At 40.5% G+C, this 18,202-nt stretch overlaps 1 protein-coding gene across 7 annotated transcripts in view; it reads right to left on the reverse strand.

Moving 5' to 3' along the window:
• Positions 1–18,202, reverse strand: part of Ift81 (intraflagellar transport 81) — a 90,142-nt gene that overhangs the window by 25,009 nt on the left and 46,931 nt on the right. For all 7 annotated transcript variants that reach the window (XM_038345349.2, XM_038345353.2, XM_038345348.2 and 4 more), the window contains one exon: positions 589–738. In XM_038345349.2, the coding sequence (XP_038201277.1) occupies positions 589–738 (150 nt within the window). The remainder of the gene's footprint in view (positions 1–588; positions 739–18,202) is intronic.

An 18,202-nucleotide genomic window follows, 5' to 3' on the forward strand; every position in this document is an offset into this window, starting at 1 on the left:
ATATTGCCAGCGGCAAATGCCCTTGACCTCTACCAACACGGCCAGTTTAGAGCAGCGGCCTGATGAAATAGCTTCCCCATGGCAAAAAGGAGGAGAAATGTCACACAAAGAGAACTGCAGGGACTGGCATTCAGAGAAGCTCCACAGCAAAGCTTCAACTCCTACCTACTAGCCCCAGCACAAGCATACGGAACAAGGCTGCAGGCAAACTCCACACAGTGCCTTCCCTGGGCATTTCTTTCCAAAGCTCCTTGGAAATGCATGCGTAGGCCATGGTAAATAATGTTTTACAGTCACTCACTTGGAATGGTAATTTTACTCATATTAACTAGCTAACCAAAAGGAAAACCAACTTGGACTTCCAACTTCTATTAATAACCCCCAAGTGAGCACACATATTTTTAAAAGGCAGTGCTTTCTGCTGCATTAAAAACTAAACGAATCAGCTTACATGACATCTCTGTAATTAGTCAAAGAAAATTAATAATTGTATGATTTTTCCAGTAAAAACAATGACCTCTGAATAAAGTTACAAGCTATAAACCTCCTGACATTTGTATTTTAGCAGCCAAGATAAAGCTGTATTACCAGTTGATGTTGAATGGTTTCCTGACGTTGCTTAAGAAGTTCTTCTGTCCTCTGCAAGAGACCGAACTCAGCCTTAAATTCAGCTATTATCTGATGCTTCTTTTTGAAAACTGTACTCTTGCTTCGAAGTTTACTGACATATCTTTTGAACTGCAAAAAAAGTACCCAAGTATTATAAATGAACTCATTTTATTAAAAAGCTTTTCTTCTCTGCTTGACAGTCTATACATCACAAATACACAGCATCCTAGTGTTCTTAGAAAATCAGTAAAGACTAATTGCTTAATATTTATGCATTTAATGTGCTCATATATGTAGTCCAGGCACGCAGGAGACAGAGAAGTCAGGAGAGTGTGACAGACTCCTCAGAACTGGAGTTACTGATGGTTGTTGTGAGCCACCACACTGGTGCTCTGAATTGAACCTGGTTCTTCTTTGTTTATGCAGACAAGGTCTCTCTATGCAGCCCTGGCAGTCCTAGAACTTGTTATATAGACCACGCTAGCCAGTCATGTGCCACCATGTCCAGTTATGAACCTGGTTCCTCTGTAAGAGCAACAAGTGTCTTAATCACCAAGACATCTCTCCAGCATCAAGCTAACTGTTTAATTAAACTATATACATATATAAACATATTAATTTTTTAACTCAAATATTCTGAATCCCTATATGAAAGTCTTTCCTGGATGGTGGTGGTGCACGCCTTTAATCCCAGCACTTGGAAGGCAGAGACAGGCAGATCTCTGTGAGTTCGAGGCCAGCTTGGTCTACAAGAGCTAGTTCCAGGACAGGCTCCAAAGCTACGGAGAAACCCTGTCTCAAAAAAACAAAACCAAAAACCAAACCAAAGCAAAACCAAAACAAAAAAGAAAGAAAACAAGGGTCGGCAACAGTGACTACTGTCTCCTGAGGAGTGAACTGTGGCTATTTCCTTAGGAAACACCTCAGACACGGGATAGGAGCTCATCCTAAAATTTAAGAAGTCGAGAAACTACTGAAAAGGAACACTTATAACACTCCTATGATATACCATTTCTTCTTTTCTTTTCAAGTAACTTTCTTTTGTTTAATTTTTGCTTTGTTTGTTTTTGTTTTTCGAGACAGGGTCCTCCTTGGTGCTGTAATTAAAGGTATGTGGTATAATACCATGCACCACTTAAATATTTGATTTTTAAAATTTTATGTGTATAGATGTGTTGCCTGCATGTATGTCTGTGTACTGTGTGTGTGCTTGCTGCTGGTGAAGGCCAGAGGACGGCATTGGATCACCTGGAACTACAGGAGTTGAACTCAGGTCCTCTGTAAGAACAGCTAGTGCTCTTACCCATTGATCCATTTCTCCACAATATTTTGATGTTATACTCATTAACGTTAAAAATGCTGCTTCACATAAACACACAGGACAAAATATCAGCAGTATGTTTCTGGACATCACAGAATGGTTGAAAAATTTCTCTTAATCCTAGGCTAAAGTTAATTTAACAATATTTTCAATGAAATTCAAGACTGTAAGTCACACAGCCATTTTTAAGATCAAACACTGTAACACAATCCAGTCCAAAGATAAACTAATTTGATACTTACACACTGAGAAATGATGGTGGGAAAATATGAAGTCTTTGTTTTCTATAATCAGACCACTATGTTTCTATAACAGCAGAAAGTTTTGTATGGACAATAAAACCATTACAATTTCTAATAGACCAACGGTGTCGAAGGTGAGTCATGGTGTGCTGGTGTGTGCAGTTCGGTGTGTATGTTTGTGTTCCAAACAAGGTTGCAGAGAGGTCCTGCACACAGCATGGGTTAGCACTGCCAGAATACTGCAAATTCATTATGTTTGTACATATTTGATTTTGAATTAATTTTGGTTATTGCATGTTCAAAAACATTTTGCTGCTGTCAATTTTTTTGTGACTCCCAACCCTGTTACATCACCCCATGAACTTGCCACCCACAGTTTCAGAAAATCAGCTGTAGATGAAGGAAGTTCTCCTCTTCAAGGATTTCTGAGATAGGGTCTCCCTAGGTAGTCCAGGCTAGACTGAACCTGGACATGACACTTGACCTTGGGATCCAGAGTTCTTTTATCAAAAACACATGACACCACAGTGGGTTTAATTATATATTGGGAAGCAGGGAGATGACAGTCTCAGTGTCTCTTATAGCCAGGCTGGCCTTGAACTGATCCTTCCCTGGCTAGGATTACAAGCACGCACCACAATGGCTGGCTCTCCAAATATTTCTCTATAATTAAGTTAGTCTTGCTACTCAGAAATCTAGCCCCCACACTGCAAAATTTCAATGGCTGGGTTACAAAAGCTGCTCAAAAAATCAGAGCCATAGCAAAGTACCTAGAGTCTAATAACTTGCTAATTTTCCTTTTAAAGCATAAATGTGTAAGCCTGATATAACCACCGACTCAGAATCCCTAGAGTAACTAACTATACAGTCTATTAAAAGTGTCCTGGGCAAAGCGCCCAAAATGAAATCAGCCCTGCTCATCTGCTCTCCTGTGTAGCATCTAGGCCAACTTCCCTTCTCTATCTTACTGTGCTCCACGACTATTTTTAAAAGCTAAAAGCTAGAAATGCTTTGCTGGGAGAACAATCCCACATATTGCTCACCATACTCTACGAGAACTGCTTATTTTTTGGGATTCACTACACATTCTACCTAGCGGAAGGTATACAGTCAGGGTCACATGAGCCACAGTTCCACACAAAGATGCAATAGGTGGTCATCGAGGCATCTAAGAACTCTATTGGTTCTGACTCATTAAGGCGAAAGAAACACATCACTCATGTTTTCAGTATACTGAAATCACCACTTGGACCTTAGGTTATTTCTGGGCTTTTAAGTATCATATAAAACAATACAAATACATTGGTTCTTCAAACACTATTTCTTTGGAAACAAAGATCTTGCTGTGTGACATAGGCTGGCCTCCAATGCCAGATCTTCCTGTCTTCTCAGTGCTGGGATTACAACTTTGTATCACATGCTAGCCTTAAATATACACTTCACAATTTCTGTAGGGTATTTTTCCAGAAATTATCAAAAGGAACACGCGTTTCTGATATTCTGCCAAACTGCTCTTAAATGCTTTCACAGTTGATCTAAAAAGTGATGCAAGCATCCTTTTAACCCTGTACTTCTTTATTAGGAAGCTTGGCCTTTCATCATTTCTTGAGCTCCTGCAGGGATCTTACGGAGCTTGGCTTGCCCTTGCTTCCCTTTGTCATTGCCCGTTGTGTTACTGTGCATCTGTAGCAGAGATTCTCAAACTATCTACTCTCAAATACTCTTTTTTTTTTTTTTTTTTTTGGCTTTTCGAGACAGGGTTTCTCTGTGGCTTTGGAGCCTGTCCTGGAACTAGCTCTTGTAGACCAGGCTGGTCTCGAACTCACAGAGATCCGCCTGCCTCTGCCTCCCGAGTGCTGGGATTAAAGGCGTGCGCCACCACCGCCCGGCTTTCTCAAATATTCTTTATGTAGTCTTCTTTATTTGGCCCAGGCTGGTCTTGAATTTATCATCCTCTTGTTTTGCTCTTCTAAGAACTGAGATTACAGAAGTGCACATCATGCCCAGCAAACCTTTTAAGATTATCAAAGATCTGAAGATTTTATGTAGATGCTATCTATCAATACTTACATTCTAGAAATGAAAATCAGCAGTGTGGTAGAGCACAAATTCTAAAACTCAAGAAAAGCCAGCGCATTCTCTGTCTATCCGCTCTGCAGGGTCAGAGTCAGAACAAAGCCTCCCTTTCCTGCTGCAGAGGAGCGACAGCAGCAGCTGGGAGGCCAATGAGGGTGACTCAGCAGCAAAGTGTCTCGGCAGGAGGACACAGAGACTAAAGGGAGGCGAGTGGGGTGGGGAATACACAGACTTGGACCGTGGGTCATAACTGAGGGGCGCGAGACCACTTCCATAATTATAGATAGAATTGAGGAGCTAAAAATTCTTTTAAAATTTTATTTGTACCAGGTGGTTGTAGCAGGAGACAGAGGCAGGAGGATCTCTGTGAGTTTGAGGCCAGCCTGGTCTACAGAGTGAGTTCCAGGACAGCCAAGGCTACACAGAGAAACACTGTCTCTAACAAACAAAATTTTAAATTTTATTTGCATGAGTTGTTTGTTTGCACATATGTATGTGTACTGCCTGTGGGCCAGAAGAGAGACCTGATCCCCTGGAACTGGAATTATGGCTGCTAAGTAGGTACTGGGAATCGAACCCACATCTTCTAGAAGAACAGAGGCCTTAACCAGTCAATTCTCCAGCTCCAACATATCTTATTTTATATTTATAGTCAGAAACTTTTAAACTGGCAGCTGCAAGTGAGAACCCAAGCCTGGTGCACTCTGCTTTCCATGATCCATCTCTGTAAGTAATTTAGGAGGAACTAGTGACAGACAGGGGTGAGCAAGAATGTTTCATTTGGATAGTTTCTTTAAACTAGGAACTATATGATTTCCTGTATTCCATCTTTCTTATAACTTTAACCATTGAACATACCTCAACATTACCTTAAGGTGTTTGCTCACTGTATTAATTGTTTCTACAGGCTGTGGGAACTGGGCCAGGAGGAAAAGGATGGAGGTGCCGATGCTGGGCCCTGAAAGTACCTGGAGGCAATGGCCTGCTTTGGCTGGAGCATTACCAGCAACACATCAGTGATGGTGTCCTATACCAACTGGGCCCTGTACTACCTGGAGATTCAGTAGCCACCATAAGCATACGGGGACAGCCAGCGTGCCCTGGAGCATGACTGGAGCATGACTGGCAGTCTGGGAAGGTGCACTTCCTCCTGGGGAAGTGCGGGCTGAGATGCAGAGTGAAGATGAGGCCAGTCTGCAGTGGACCCTCACCTCAGACAAGGGGCAGTGGCTCCTGCAGATGACATCGCCAACCCCTCTGCATCAACAGCAGCACCGGAACAGTCCTGAGGAGCAGCACAACTCCCAAGAGAGTGAGCTGCACTTCTGTCTCACCAGGCTCACTGCCGCTGAGCCAGACAGGGAACTGATGTATCCTGGGAACCATGAGGGAGGCAAGAACGACAGCCACATTCGGGCCTAGCAGACCTACACTGAGGCCAAATACAGCAAACAGATGGCAGACAGATGGGTTCTTCTCTCGGGTGGACAAGAAGGAAACAAGCAAGATGTCTGAATGGTGGTGTGGCAAGACCAGCTCTGAACGGATGCGGGAAGCCTGCAGCACACCCCACGGCATCATCTATGATGGCAAAGGACACTGAGGAAAAATTGAAGGTGTGGACCACTTTGAATCTGTGTCCTGGGGCACTCTGACCCAGAAATACCTCATCTCCAACTTGGCCATGAAGTAAGTCATTAATGCATTCTTCCATGAGAATGGCTGGCTAGGAAATTGAGATCCTATACCCTGCGCTTGCCTGGCACCGTGGCCCCAGGTCCAGTCCCTGCATACAGTGTACCTGGGTCGGCCTTCCTCCCTCAGGTCTGTTGATTTTTCTGAGCTACTCGGCCCTCTCCTTGCTGGGTGATGATCCTCTCACTCTGGGCTGGAAAGTAGGTGAAGGTGGGCTGAGGTTGTTGCTATCACCACCTTCTGTGTCTGTGAGCACTTAGGAAAAAAATTGCTTCAAAGGTGTTCTCTTTAAAGTAATTGTAGACACATTTCAAAATGTAACTGAATTTTACAAGTCTCAGACTAACCAAAGAGGTAAGTAAGTATATGAACTTTAGAGGAAAGGGAGTTGGTAATGAAAGTTACATGACCCATTTATTTCTCTATCATCAAACATAGGTTAGAATATCAATAGTGCAATTCTATCGTTTAAACATGAACACTTTGGTCCTAAATGAAAGGACTGATGTTTTTATGTTGATTATTGTAAATAAATGAATCTTTTTGTTGATATTGCTTTGTTGGGTTTTGAGACAGGGTCTCACTATGTAGCTCTAGTGGTCCTAAAACTCACTATGTAGGACCAGGCTAACCTTAAACTTACAGATCCGCCTGCCTCTGCCTTCCAAGTGCTGGGTTCAAAGGTGTGTGCCACTACACTCAGGAAATAAAGCATCTTAATTTAAAAAATTAGTTGAAAATTTTATTCTTAGATTATGTTTGAAAGATAAAACCTTGGCCAGGTGAGGTAGCCTATGCCTTTAACCCCAGCACTAGTGAGGCAGAGGCAGGCAAATCTCTGAATCCGAAGCCAGTCTGGTCTACATAGTGATTTCCAGGACAACTAGGACTACATAGAGACCCTGTCTCAAAAACAAACACAACAAGAATAAAAAACCCTCCAAAAAGCCCCTAAACATTCTTTTCTTGTAAAAGTTTTTTTTTTTTTTTTTTTTTTAAAAGAAAACATTTCATGGAGGGGCTGGAGAGCTGGCTCAGAAGGGAAGCGCCCTGGCTGGTCTTGCAGAAACGTGGTTCCCAGCAGTCACATGGTGCTCAGAACCATCTATAGTCAGGTTCTAGGGGATCTGTGGCTCTCTTCTGACTCCTGAAGGCACAAGGCATATACATGTGCTACACATACATATATGTGGGCAAGACACTTATACAATAAAATAAATCTTTAAAAATTAAAAAATTAAGAGGATATTTAAAATAATTTTAGAAAATCATTTCAAACTAGATATTTACAAGAATAATTTTAAGCGGGTGGGAAGACAGCTTAGCAGGTGAAAGTCCTTGCTATGCAAGCCTGAGGATCTGAGTTCAGTCCCTAGAACCCATGTAGAAAGCCAGATGTATCCATGCACATCTGTATTCCTAGTGTTCTCGTAAAGCGACAGGAGGCAGAGACAGAAGAATCAGAGGAAAGACCCTAAGCTACACCAGTGTATGTAGCGCAGAGACAAAAGACCCTTATGCAAGAATGAGGCAGGAAGAGAGAACCAAGTCCCAAAAGTTATCCTCTGACTTCCATATGTTTGCTGGGCATGTGCATTCTTACATTCAAACATGTGGGGCCCTAAGCGTGAATGGAGAGAACCAACTTCCTCTTGCTATCCCTGACCTCCAATAGTGCACGGTAGCACACAAATATACATACATGTAAATACATAAAAATGTAAATTTAAATGAATGACTTTAAAAGAAACTTTAAAAGATAGAGTGTTTTGTTGTGTGTGTTTATGTGTGTGAACTTGCACACGTGTGTCATTATATCACACTGACTCAAACACTTATTTTGCATAGCAAGCACTACTGATCCAGCCACCCTCCCAGCCACAAAAATAATCTTAAAGGTGTTCCTGGTGTTTGAGGAGGTCAGAAGAAGGCAGCAGATCCCCAGGAGCTGGGTTATGGATGGTTGTGAACCACTGTGTGGGTGCTGGGAACTGAAGCTAGGTCTTCTGCAGGAGCAGCAGTGTGCATAAACTTAAAGCCAGCTCTCCAGCTCCAGGCTCTTTAAAAACATTTACATTATTGTTTTATTATTGTTGTTGTTGTTATTACTCCTGCTGCTGCAGCTGGTGTTGTAAGTTGGAGCCTAGAGGCCAGAAGAGAGCATCTGATTCCCTGAAGCTGCAGTTGTGGGTGGTTGTGGGGTGCCTGATGTGGATTCTGGGAACTGAACTCTGGTCCTCTGGAAGAGTAGGAAATGCTCTTAACTGATAAGCCATTTCACCAGTCAACAGGGGTTTGAAAAAACAAGCAATCATTTTAAAGGGAGAAAAAAGATCATAGGATATAATCAATAAATCTTTGCAAGTTAAGATAAAAGCTTCCTTTTATGCATTATAATAGGTTATTCAAACAAATGTGCCACCATTAAAGTGAAATACAAAGCTTGCCACTGGGATGAAAAGTGCATTAGAGCAGCTAGCAGCCATCCTGTGTACCAATATACATATGGAATCCAACACTGTCATTTCTGAAAGATCAGCCCTCATTCTCCATGCTTAGGTCAGTAGAAATAATGCTTTATGGTTTGGACCATAGGTGCTCAGTAAACATACTATTATTGGGAGCTCTAATCTCTCTGCATGCAATGAGTGTGGGTTATGGATTAATGTCTTTAGGAACACTACTACAGACTCAGCTCCTTTCTGATTAAAATGGAACTTGACAAATGTTCTTTCTCCTTTTTCTACTTACTGTGTTTCTAGCCTTTTACAGCAATGATCAGAGTCTGTTCTAGCCTATTTCCCTGACACCTTTCAAGCTTATTGGCAATGACGGGTGTTACTGGACTGTCAACCTTACGGTGCACACTCACAGGAAAAACAGACTCTGTCTCTGCTGCAAACTTTCTGCTTCAAGATCTAGCATGAAAGTTATTTTTTAAATAATTAGCTGGAAGTGCTTTACAAGACAACTGCACAGTAACTAATTTCTGCTGTTCAAGACTATGGAGAGCTATGCATATTTTAAAAGAGAAATTAATAATTTCACCAAACTCTCAAGTTTCTTCTTAGAACAACTGGACCAGAATAAGTACTTTTTGTTCTCAAATCCTATTAGTCCAACATCAATGCTATTTTCCATGTCTCAATTAAATCATATCTTTGTCAATTTCCTTGTCAATTGATACTTAAATAAAAAACTCTATGGACATGGACTTGAGGAGCTAAGGAGTTAAGAGATAAGATGGCACCATCTACAAGCAGCATGGCTGTGTCCAGAGGCAGCATCCCTCCCTCACTGCTCAGTATCTGCCATTTTGTCTGAATTCAGGCTATCTTCTTCTGCAGATGACTCAGAGGCTCTGAAGTTTGCTCTGAGAACTGCTACCTGGTCTAAGCAAAAAGAAAATGTTTCAAAGCAACCTTTGTTTTCTGCTAAATGGCCGTCTGTTCACAATACCCAGCATAACTAGTGTGACATAAACATATACACAAATTCTATCCCAACCTTTCCCAACCTGTTCGTATTACATTTTTAACTTTAAATTAGGAAGTTTCGGCAGCCGAGCATGAACAACACAATTCTGTGCATATGGTAGAGGCTAGTTAACTGTGCCATTTTTTGCAGACTATTATGAACAGTGTGATATGCGCTGGTAGCAATCCGCCTTAAGGGAAATGCTGGCCCAGCATCAATTTGAAAGAGGGCTGACAACACCCTCCCAAGTCCCTGTGAGTCTTAGAATCAGACCACCTCACAGCTGCCACTCCTCTATGAATGTTTCAGCTGCTGTCACAGTGGTCTTAATGCCCCAGGAAAAAAGATAAAAAGTTTTACACCTACAATTGCATGCATCAAATACTACTGCTATTACAGTAAGCTGAGCCAAATTTATTTGGTCCTGTTTTGTTCTATCTCTTGGGAAATTTGAGGCCCCGCAGCCCTGATAAAGAGCACAATGTGATTTGAAAGGTTCTAAAAATACCTCAGGTTTGCCTAGGCTCACTTGGAACTGTGGATGAGTCAACTACAAGTGTCAAATTTTGGTTCCTGATTCCCCGGGAACTGACAGCTGCAGCAAATCTTGCCAGGATTCCCTTATCGCCACGCTGCTTCTCTTTGAAGTCGTTAAAGAAGATTTCATAATCTTCCCCATTTAGCGCTAGGATTTCTGGTGGTAGCTGCAGAATGAAGTACTTGGCTGTGTTTAGTTTAGAGCCACTTATAATAGCATTTGACTAAGCACATTTTCCAAGTTGCTAAGCTTCCTGTGATGGTGAGGGAAAGAAGTGCAGTGGGCTGCAAACCAGGGTGACCTCTCAACCCATGGACCAAGGGAACTGTAACCAGAGGTTCATTTGTTGCTATGAAAAAGTTCAGACCCAGAAGACACAATCAATTTGAATGAGCCCTCAGAACACAGTGTATAAGCTTAGGTTGTTGACTAAGAAATGGCAAAAATCATACAAAAGAATTGACTACAGGTTACCAGATTAAATAGCAAATTTCAGTTTTTGATCAGGTACATAAAACCGTGAGAAAATAAACAGTCAAGGTTAGGGTGAAGAGTTACATATGACTAATTTTCTCAACTGAAGCTTGCAAAATAGTGCCAAGACATTTCTAAAATATTAATATCCTGATGACACACACACACAAAAAAACCAACAACCAACTTTGACCTGGCAGATCTCTGTGAGTTTGAGACCACTCTGGTCTACATATTAAGTTACAGGCTGCATAGTGAGACCATTAGATAGTAAAGGGAAGAAGGGAGGGAGGGTCAAAGTCCCATTTATTTAATGATTCTCAAACCTTTTTTTAACAGTGAAATTTTATTCTTAGACAAACTATTACTTTAAGTCCCAATATATCATTCAGATAAAACCAGAACTAGGGAAGTTGAAGGCAGAAGAGGGATGGGGACATGCCCCAACTGTCTGCTGAGATACTTCTTCAGACTCTGGGTGTGTGAAAAACACTAACAAGAAGTCTGAGCTTGATGAAAGGCTCTACACACAAGAACCCTGAATCACTCAAACCCCTTAAAAGTAACAGCAAAAACTGTGAATATTACCTAAGTTATAAACATTTGAAAAATACCAAAAAGCTAACACCATAAAGAATTTTTAAATTCAGAGAACTAAATAGATAAAACTATTTCCATTGTTAGAACAAACAAAACTACATTAGAATGTGTCAAGAACACATGGAATTATTTTTAGAATCTACAAATAGGTGATCTGGGATATTCTTTGGCTTCTCTTCTGTACTAACATGGAAAGATCTAAGACTTGTTTTCAGAAGCAAAATGCACAATAAACAAGGTACAATGCTACTCAAATTTCTCAGACTCAAAGAGCAACATTGTTTCTGTCTCTAGAGACAGACCTAAAATGGTTTAATCCTATATTGTCAGTTGTTTCTCTCTGGAAGGGTTGGGTTGGGGATGGGAAATAGTCCAATAGTAAATAGTCCAATTTTCATACCACAAGAATCTAATCATGGGGCTGGAGAGATGGCTCAGCTCTGGAGTTAAGAGCACTGGCCATTCTTCCAGAGGCCCTGGATTAGATTTCCAGCACCCACATGGTGGCTAACATGCCTCTGTTAACTCCAGGGGCTCCAGCTCCTTCCTCTTGAATCCACAGACACCAGGTGTACACATGATGCATGACATACATGTAGACAAACACTCATACACATAAAAAAGTTTTAAATGGGCACGGTATCATCACAGACATGCTCATAGGTGCTTCACTGATATACATGTCTCATACTCTAATTACATTAACAAGTTTACCATCACAGAGTATATTCTTACCACTGGACAACCCATGCCAAAACTATGTTTTTGAAGACTGAGCTCAGTGAACAGTTACTAAGATATTTCTTTCTTACCTGCACTACCTTACTCAATCCTGAATCTAGGTTATTTAGAAGTAGAAAATATTTCCTAGGGGGCTGGAGAGATGGCTCTGAGGTTAAGAGCACTGGCTGCTCTTCCAGAGGTCCTGAGTTCAATTCCCAGCAACCACATGGTGGCTCACAACCATCTGTACTGAGATCTGTCACCCTCTTCTGGAGTGCGGGCATACATGGAAGCAGAATGTTGTATACATAATAAATAAATAAATAAATCTTTAATAAAAGATTTATAAAAAAGAAAATATTTCCTATTTATTTCTAATAGTTCCAGTTTGAGAAACACTGGTTTTGAATTTAAGCTGTAAAGTTTAGTTCTAGCTTTCCAATTCTCCACTTAAGTGATAACAAAAACATAGAAGTATCAGGAACTAACACCCTGGAGCTTCTACAGTCACTGGTGTTCTGAGAACGCCGCAGGGACTAATGCAAACAGTCCTCAGAGTCACTGTGGAGACACATCTCGTCCTTGGATATCAAGTACTGCTGGCTACTGCTCTCATTCCACACACTCTGCACAGCCACAGTCTATAGCTGAGTGGAAAAAGAAGCAGACATTTGCCCAAGGCCATTCAGTTGATGAGGGATGCTCAAAGGACCGAATCCCAAAGCCCGTGTTTTTAACCTCTCCTGCATACTGTATGTTCCTCCCACATGTAGAAGCTCCTGCACACAATGATTACTCCACACGCTATATGTAATGGCACCCTGTTGGAGGATATTTGTTTGCACTGATATTCCGAGACTGCCAATAAAGTTTATTTTGAATCACAGGGTGATTAGCAACTAGCGGACCAGGATTAGCCATAGAGGTTTTGGAGGACCCAGGATACATATAGAGATCACTGGTTTCTTCTGTGCTGCTTTTCTGATCAATCAGGTTTTTACCCCAATATCTGACTCCCGAGTTTTATATAATAATAGGGCAAAATAAGTACACGCTTCATCTGGCATCCAACTTGGGGGGCGAGATCATGCAGTAGCCACCTGCCACCAGCTTTGCAGTCGCAGCCAGCTCTATCATTTAGGCAGCCCATGCTCTGACTTTCTGCCACACAGGTTCCTCCTGCAGGTCCCTGTGTCGGCTCTTCAGGTGGCTCACTCCCTCTCCCTAAGGTAGCAGGCTTTCCCTGGACCCACTCCCTGGGCTGCTGCTGCTGCTGCAACAGCTCGGCTGCTACAACAGATGCTCAGGTTTCTATTGCTGCTATCACCTCTACACACCTTCAGCCCCGGCCCCATGCAAGCAGCTGCAGGTGCCCTTATCACGGCAAGCCCGTGAAGCACAGTGGCAGCCCACTGCAGCCCCAGCAGCTGGTTTGGCTGCCTAGTCACCACTCCTGCACACAGGACCCCCACTACAGCTGCCCACACACACCACACAGAGCTGTCATCACCACAGCTGCCACTGTGGACAAACTGAAAAGTCATCACATCTGGTGAGACACCTGGGAATTCTTATGGAGGGAATTAGGTTTTATTTAAAAAGAAAAATCTTTCCCACATTAACAATGGGGAATGTTACAATGCAGGAGTTAGGATTCTGTATGATTCCACAATGGATGGTTTAAAAATTTAAAAAATAAATGAAGGAAGAACCAACATAGCTAGGATGGACATAATGTGAATTATAATTATAATCTGTTTGGTAATCATATTTTATCCTTAAAATAGTGGTTTGATATCTGTGCCAAATAAAAAAGCATGTATTAGCTTTTTGGGAGCCTAGTCTGTTTGGATGCACACCTTCCTAGACCTGGATGGAGGTGGGGGCCTTGGACTTCCCACAGGGAAGGGCACCCTGACTTCTCTTAGGACTGGAGAGCGAGGGGTAGCAGGAGTGGGGGTGGGGGAGGGAAATGATAGGATGGGAGGAGGTGGAAATTTATAAATAAATAAATAAATAAATAAATAAATAAATAAATAAATAAATTGACTGATAAGATACAAGTCTTAGAAAGACCTACCAATGAAACTAAGTATTCACACACAGACAGATGAATTTAGAGCAGAACCTACCACACCATGGCATGTTGAAACTGAAGAGGAGAGGCCAAAGGTTATCAGAAAACCAACCTTAATTTATCTGGTTACCATACAAAAATGACCACCAGATCACAGGCAATCCCAAAGCTATGCAGAAGTTACTGGAATCCTGCAGAAGTGTTAGTTTTGAGGAGATTTAAGGAAGTAGTCGTTTCATATGCATTCACTTTGTGTGAAGCAGATGTTAAGTTCATGGGCAACACGGGAACAGAATTATCCCCCAAGATAGGAAACATTTAGCTACTGCAATACTGGAAGCTGACCCGCAGGTACAATGGTAAACATGATGGAAAGCTTCTCAGTGAAGGTTACTCTGCTGATCTGCAAAGACAGTTTGTATTTGATGATCACACCTTGACCCTATGTCATACAACAGCCTTGACTGCTTGGGACAGGGTTGAAGAATCAGGAAAGAGGACTGAGTCATTTACTAAAATTATACAAGCCCCAAAAGAAGCCTTTACTGATTTTTTTTATTTTGCATCATACTACCTTCTACACATCTCCTACAGGAATTCTTATGCAGAGAGAAGATAGTATCTTAGAATGGATATTTTTTTAACACATAGAGTAAATATTAAAGACCTATATAAAAACAGTTTCTGAATTGATTCTGAAAGGAAAATGGACTTTGCTAAGTAACAGGAATAGACCCAACAGAACCTATGGTTCCTTTTACTAATTTTGAAATTGCCTCATTATGGGCAGAAAATGAACACTGGCAAAGAGCTTGCAGTAATTTCTTGGGAGAGATTAGCATCAAATAGTTCAAAAGCAAGAGACTTCAGTTTATAAAAAGAATTAATTGGACCCTCCCTCACATTGTATGAGGAACACTAATTTCTGGAGCCCCTACATTCTATAGAGATGTAAATAAATCAGTAAAGGCATGTTATAAGTCAGGAAAAATAAGTAAAGTGGCTCATGATTTCATTCAAAAGTGAGAATTCTATGCTATTCTCATGGTATTAGATTTTTCAGAACCTCTTAATATGGTTTCTCTCTCTCAATATGCAGAAAGAATTATTTTATATACTGAAACTGCTGAACTTATTCCAGATGATTCAGAATTAACTTTGGTATTTTTTAAATTATAAGAAATAATCAGAAATAGAAATCATCCTTGTATATAATACATATCAGATCCCATATGGGTCTACCAGGCCCTCTAGCACAAGGCAATGATGAAATTGATCAGCTATTGGTAGGAAATATGCTAGAAGCTTCAGAATTTCAAAAGAAACACATGTCAGCCGGGCGGTGGTGGCGCACGCCTTTAATCCCAGCACTCGGGAGGCCGAGGCAGGCGGATCTCTGTGAGTTCGAGGCCAGCCTGGTCTACAAGAGCTAGTTCCAGGACAGGCTCTAAAAAAGCTGCAGAGAAACCCTGTCTCGAAAAAAAAAAAAAAAAAAAAAAAAAAAACACAACACATGTCAATAGCAAAGGTTTAAAGAAAGATTTTTCTATCACTTGGTAACAAGTCAAGGAAATTACAAAGAAATGTCCTACTTGTTCTTTGTATAACCAAACTCCACTACCTGTGGGAAGTAATCCAAAGGGTAATCAATGAAATAAAATTTGGCAATGGATGTGTTTTATTTTGTGGAGTTTGGAAAATTAAAGTATGTGTACCATACCATAGATCTTCAGGATTTCAGTGGGCAACTGCTTGAGTTCTCTGAAAAGACTGATTCTGCAATTACACATTTATTAGAAGTTATGGCCATTATGGGAATGCCCATTTAAGTAAAGACTGACATTGCTCCAGCAGATGTTTCTAGTCAAATGAAACAGTTTTGCATATTACAACATAAAGCATATTACAGGTGTATCATACAATCCAGGACAAGCAGTTATAGAAAGATCCAACTGCATTTTAAAAGATATGATTAATAAACAGAAAGGGATAATAAAGACCCCAGAGATAGATTACACAATGCTTTATTAACTTTAAATTTTTTAAATGCTAATGAGAAAGGAATGACAGCTGTGGAGAAACACTAGATAGTACAAAACACCCTATATACTTTAATCTTTATTAACGATTATCTTGCATTGACCTCAGAATGGAAACCAGGATATGTGTTACACTGGGGAAGAGATTTTGCTTTTGTATTCACAGGAAAAGAAAATCTATGGATACTATCAAGATTACTAAAGATTAGATTTGAACAAGAACACCTCTTGGTTAGGAGAGGCAATAGTTCATCAAAAGCATGACCATTCGATCTAAACTAACTTACAAGACTAACAAAGGTCTTTCATGTGATCAGATATAACCTGCCAAAAAAGGAAACTCTTCAGAGTTAGGGTTGAGGCTGGATTTTGTTTTTATCTTTCTAGGAGATGAAAAGCATTCAACCAAGGAATCTGAAGACCACTGCACAAATGAGAAATTGGAGGAAGAAGAATGAAATATCAAGAGAAAATGTCCCAAGAAAAGGGATAAATTAAAATAATGGTATAGCACACTTCCAAAAGGATAAAATTTCATAACTCTTCCCAATAGTTTGTTTCTGCTGTTCTCTACAGACATATAAATAAGGCAGATAGTCTTTTGTAGTCCCAATTCAATGAAATATTAAAGCTGGCTTTGGAGCTGGAGTGTGGCTCTCTCCTTCTCTAAACCCAAGCACGCTTGCTAAAGAATATTCCAAAATCTCTGTCTCATGTCAGAAAAGCCACCTGATATGAAATAGAAAAGCCAAAATTAAGGGACCATTCTACTGTCACTAATCTCATAACTCTTTGATTTTATTTCAGCACTTTAAAACTTTTCTTAAGCGGATCTCTGTGAGTTCAAGAGCTGACTCCAGGACAGGAACCAAAGCTACAGAGAAACCCTGCCTTGAAAAACCAAAAACCAAAAAACCAAAAAACCACCTTTTCTTAAGGCATAATATTATCTCAAAATTTATAAACATTCTCTTGTGATATTAATGTTCATATAGAGTACTAACTAATCTAGGAATAGGCTTCATGTAACATTTTATATGTGATTTTGGGCTTGAGTCTGAAGCAGGTAACTAGTAACTAAGTTTGTACACCCAGTATATACTTAACAAATTTTGGTCTTTAACCTACTGAATATCAGTTGCATATAAATTTTAAATATTTACATTTCTACAGTGAACCATAACTATTCCAGGTAAACCTTCGAGGTCTCTAAGATGATGATGGGACCCTGTAACAATAAATTGACCTGAATTGTGGTAATGCCACTAATCTGATAAACATCACCCCAAATCAGCTTTGGACTATAAACTGCTCTGGACAACTTCAAAACTTAACTTCTGGTTAGCTGAGATGGTCCAGATTCATAGGGTACTCCAGTCAGGACTACAGATAAAGCCCTGCACTTTCCCATCACACTGAGACTGGACAACAGTTCGCTCTCCCAGGAATTGACCATTATCTCAGTTTTCTCAGGGTTCCCTAAAGATGCTATTGTCCTTCAGACAACAGAAAGTAAATTTAAGAACACAACATCCACATTCCCAAGAGGTATGGTGGGTGTTTCTCTCTCTCTCTCTCTCTCCTCCCTTCCTTTTCTTTCTCTAAGATAGAGACTATGAAGTCTCAGTTGGCCTGGAACTATGTAGCCCAGGCTGATCTCAAGTTGTTATTGGTCATGGTCAAGAAGGAAACTAATCAAAGGAGATTAGATTCAGGAATCTCAATCTTCAAAGAAAAAGAACAGATAGAGAAATAATAGGATAAAAGGGTATATTATTGAATGTACTTTTAAACTAAAAAAAAGGAACTACTAGTCTCAAATATTTTACACTGGTATGGATTTTTGTATAAAATTTAAGGTAATTTTAAAAATTAATTTATTTATTATATATACAATATTCTGTGTGTATGTCTGCAGGCCAGAAGAGGGCACCAGACCCCATTACAGATGGTTGTGAGCCACCATGTGGTTGCTGGGAATTGAACTCAGGACCTTGGGAAGAGCAGGCAATGCTCTTAACCACTGAGCCATCTCTCCAGCCCATTAAGGTAATTTTTTATACTGTATATATTTCTACTCTTATTTAAGATATTGTACCTATGCAGCTCATTTAACAAAAGAATATAAAGTTCTAGTCCTTTTTTCATTGATTTTTTTGAGCTCTACATTTTTCTCTGCTCCCCTCCCTGCCTCTACCCTCCACCCTTCAATCCTACACCAAGGTCCCCATGCTCCCAATTTACTCAGGAGATCTTGTCTTTTTATACTTTCTACTTCCCATGTAGATTAGATCTATGTAAGTCTCTCTTAGTGTCTGCATTGTTGTCTAA

This window comes from Arvicola amphibius, chromosome 10, assembly GCF_903992535.2.
Source record: "Arvicola amphibius chromosome 10, mArvAmp1.2, whole genome shotgun sequence".
Lineage (NCBI taxonomy): Eukaryota > Metazoa > Chordata > Mammalia > Rodentia > Cricetidae > Arvicola > Arvicola amphibius.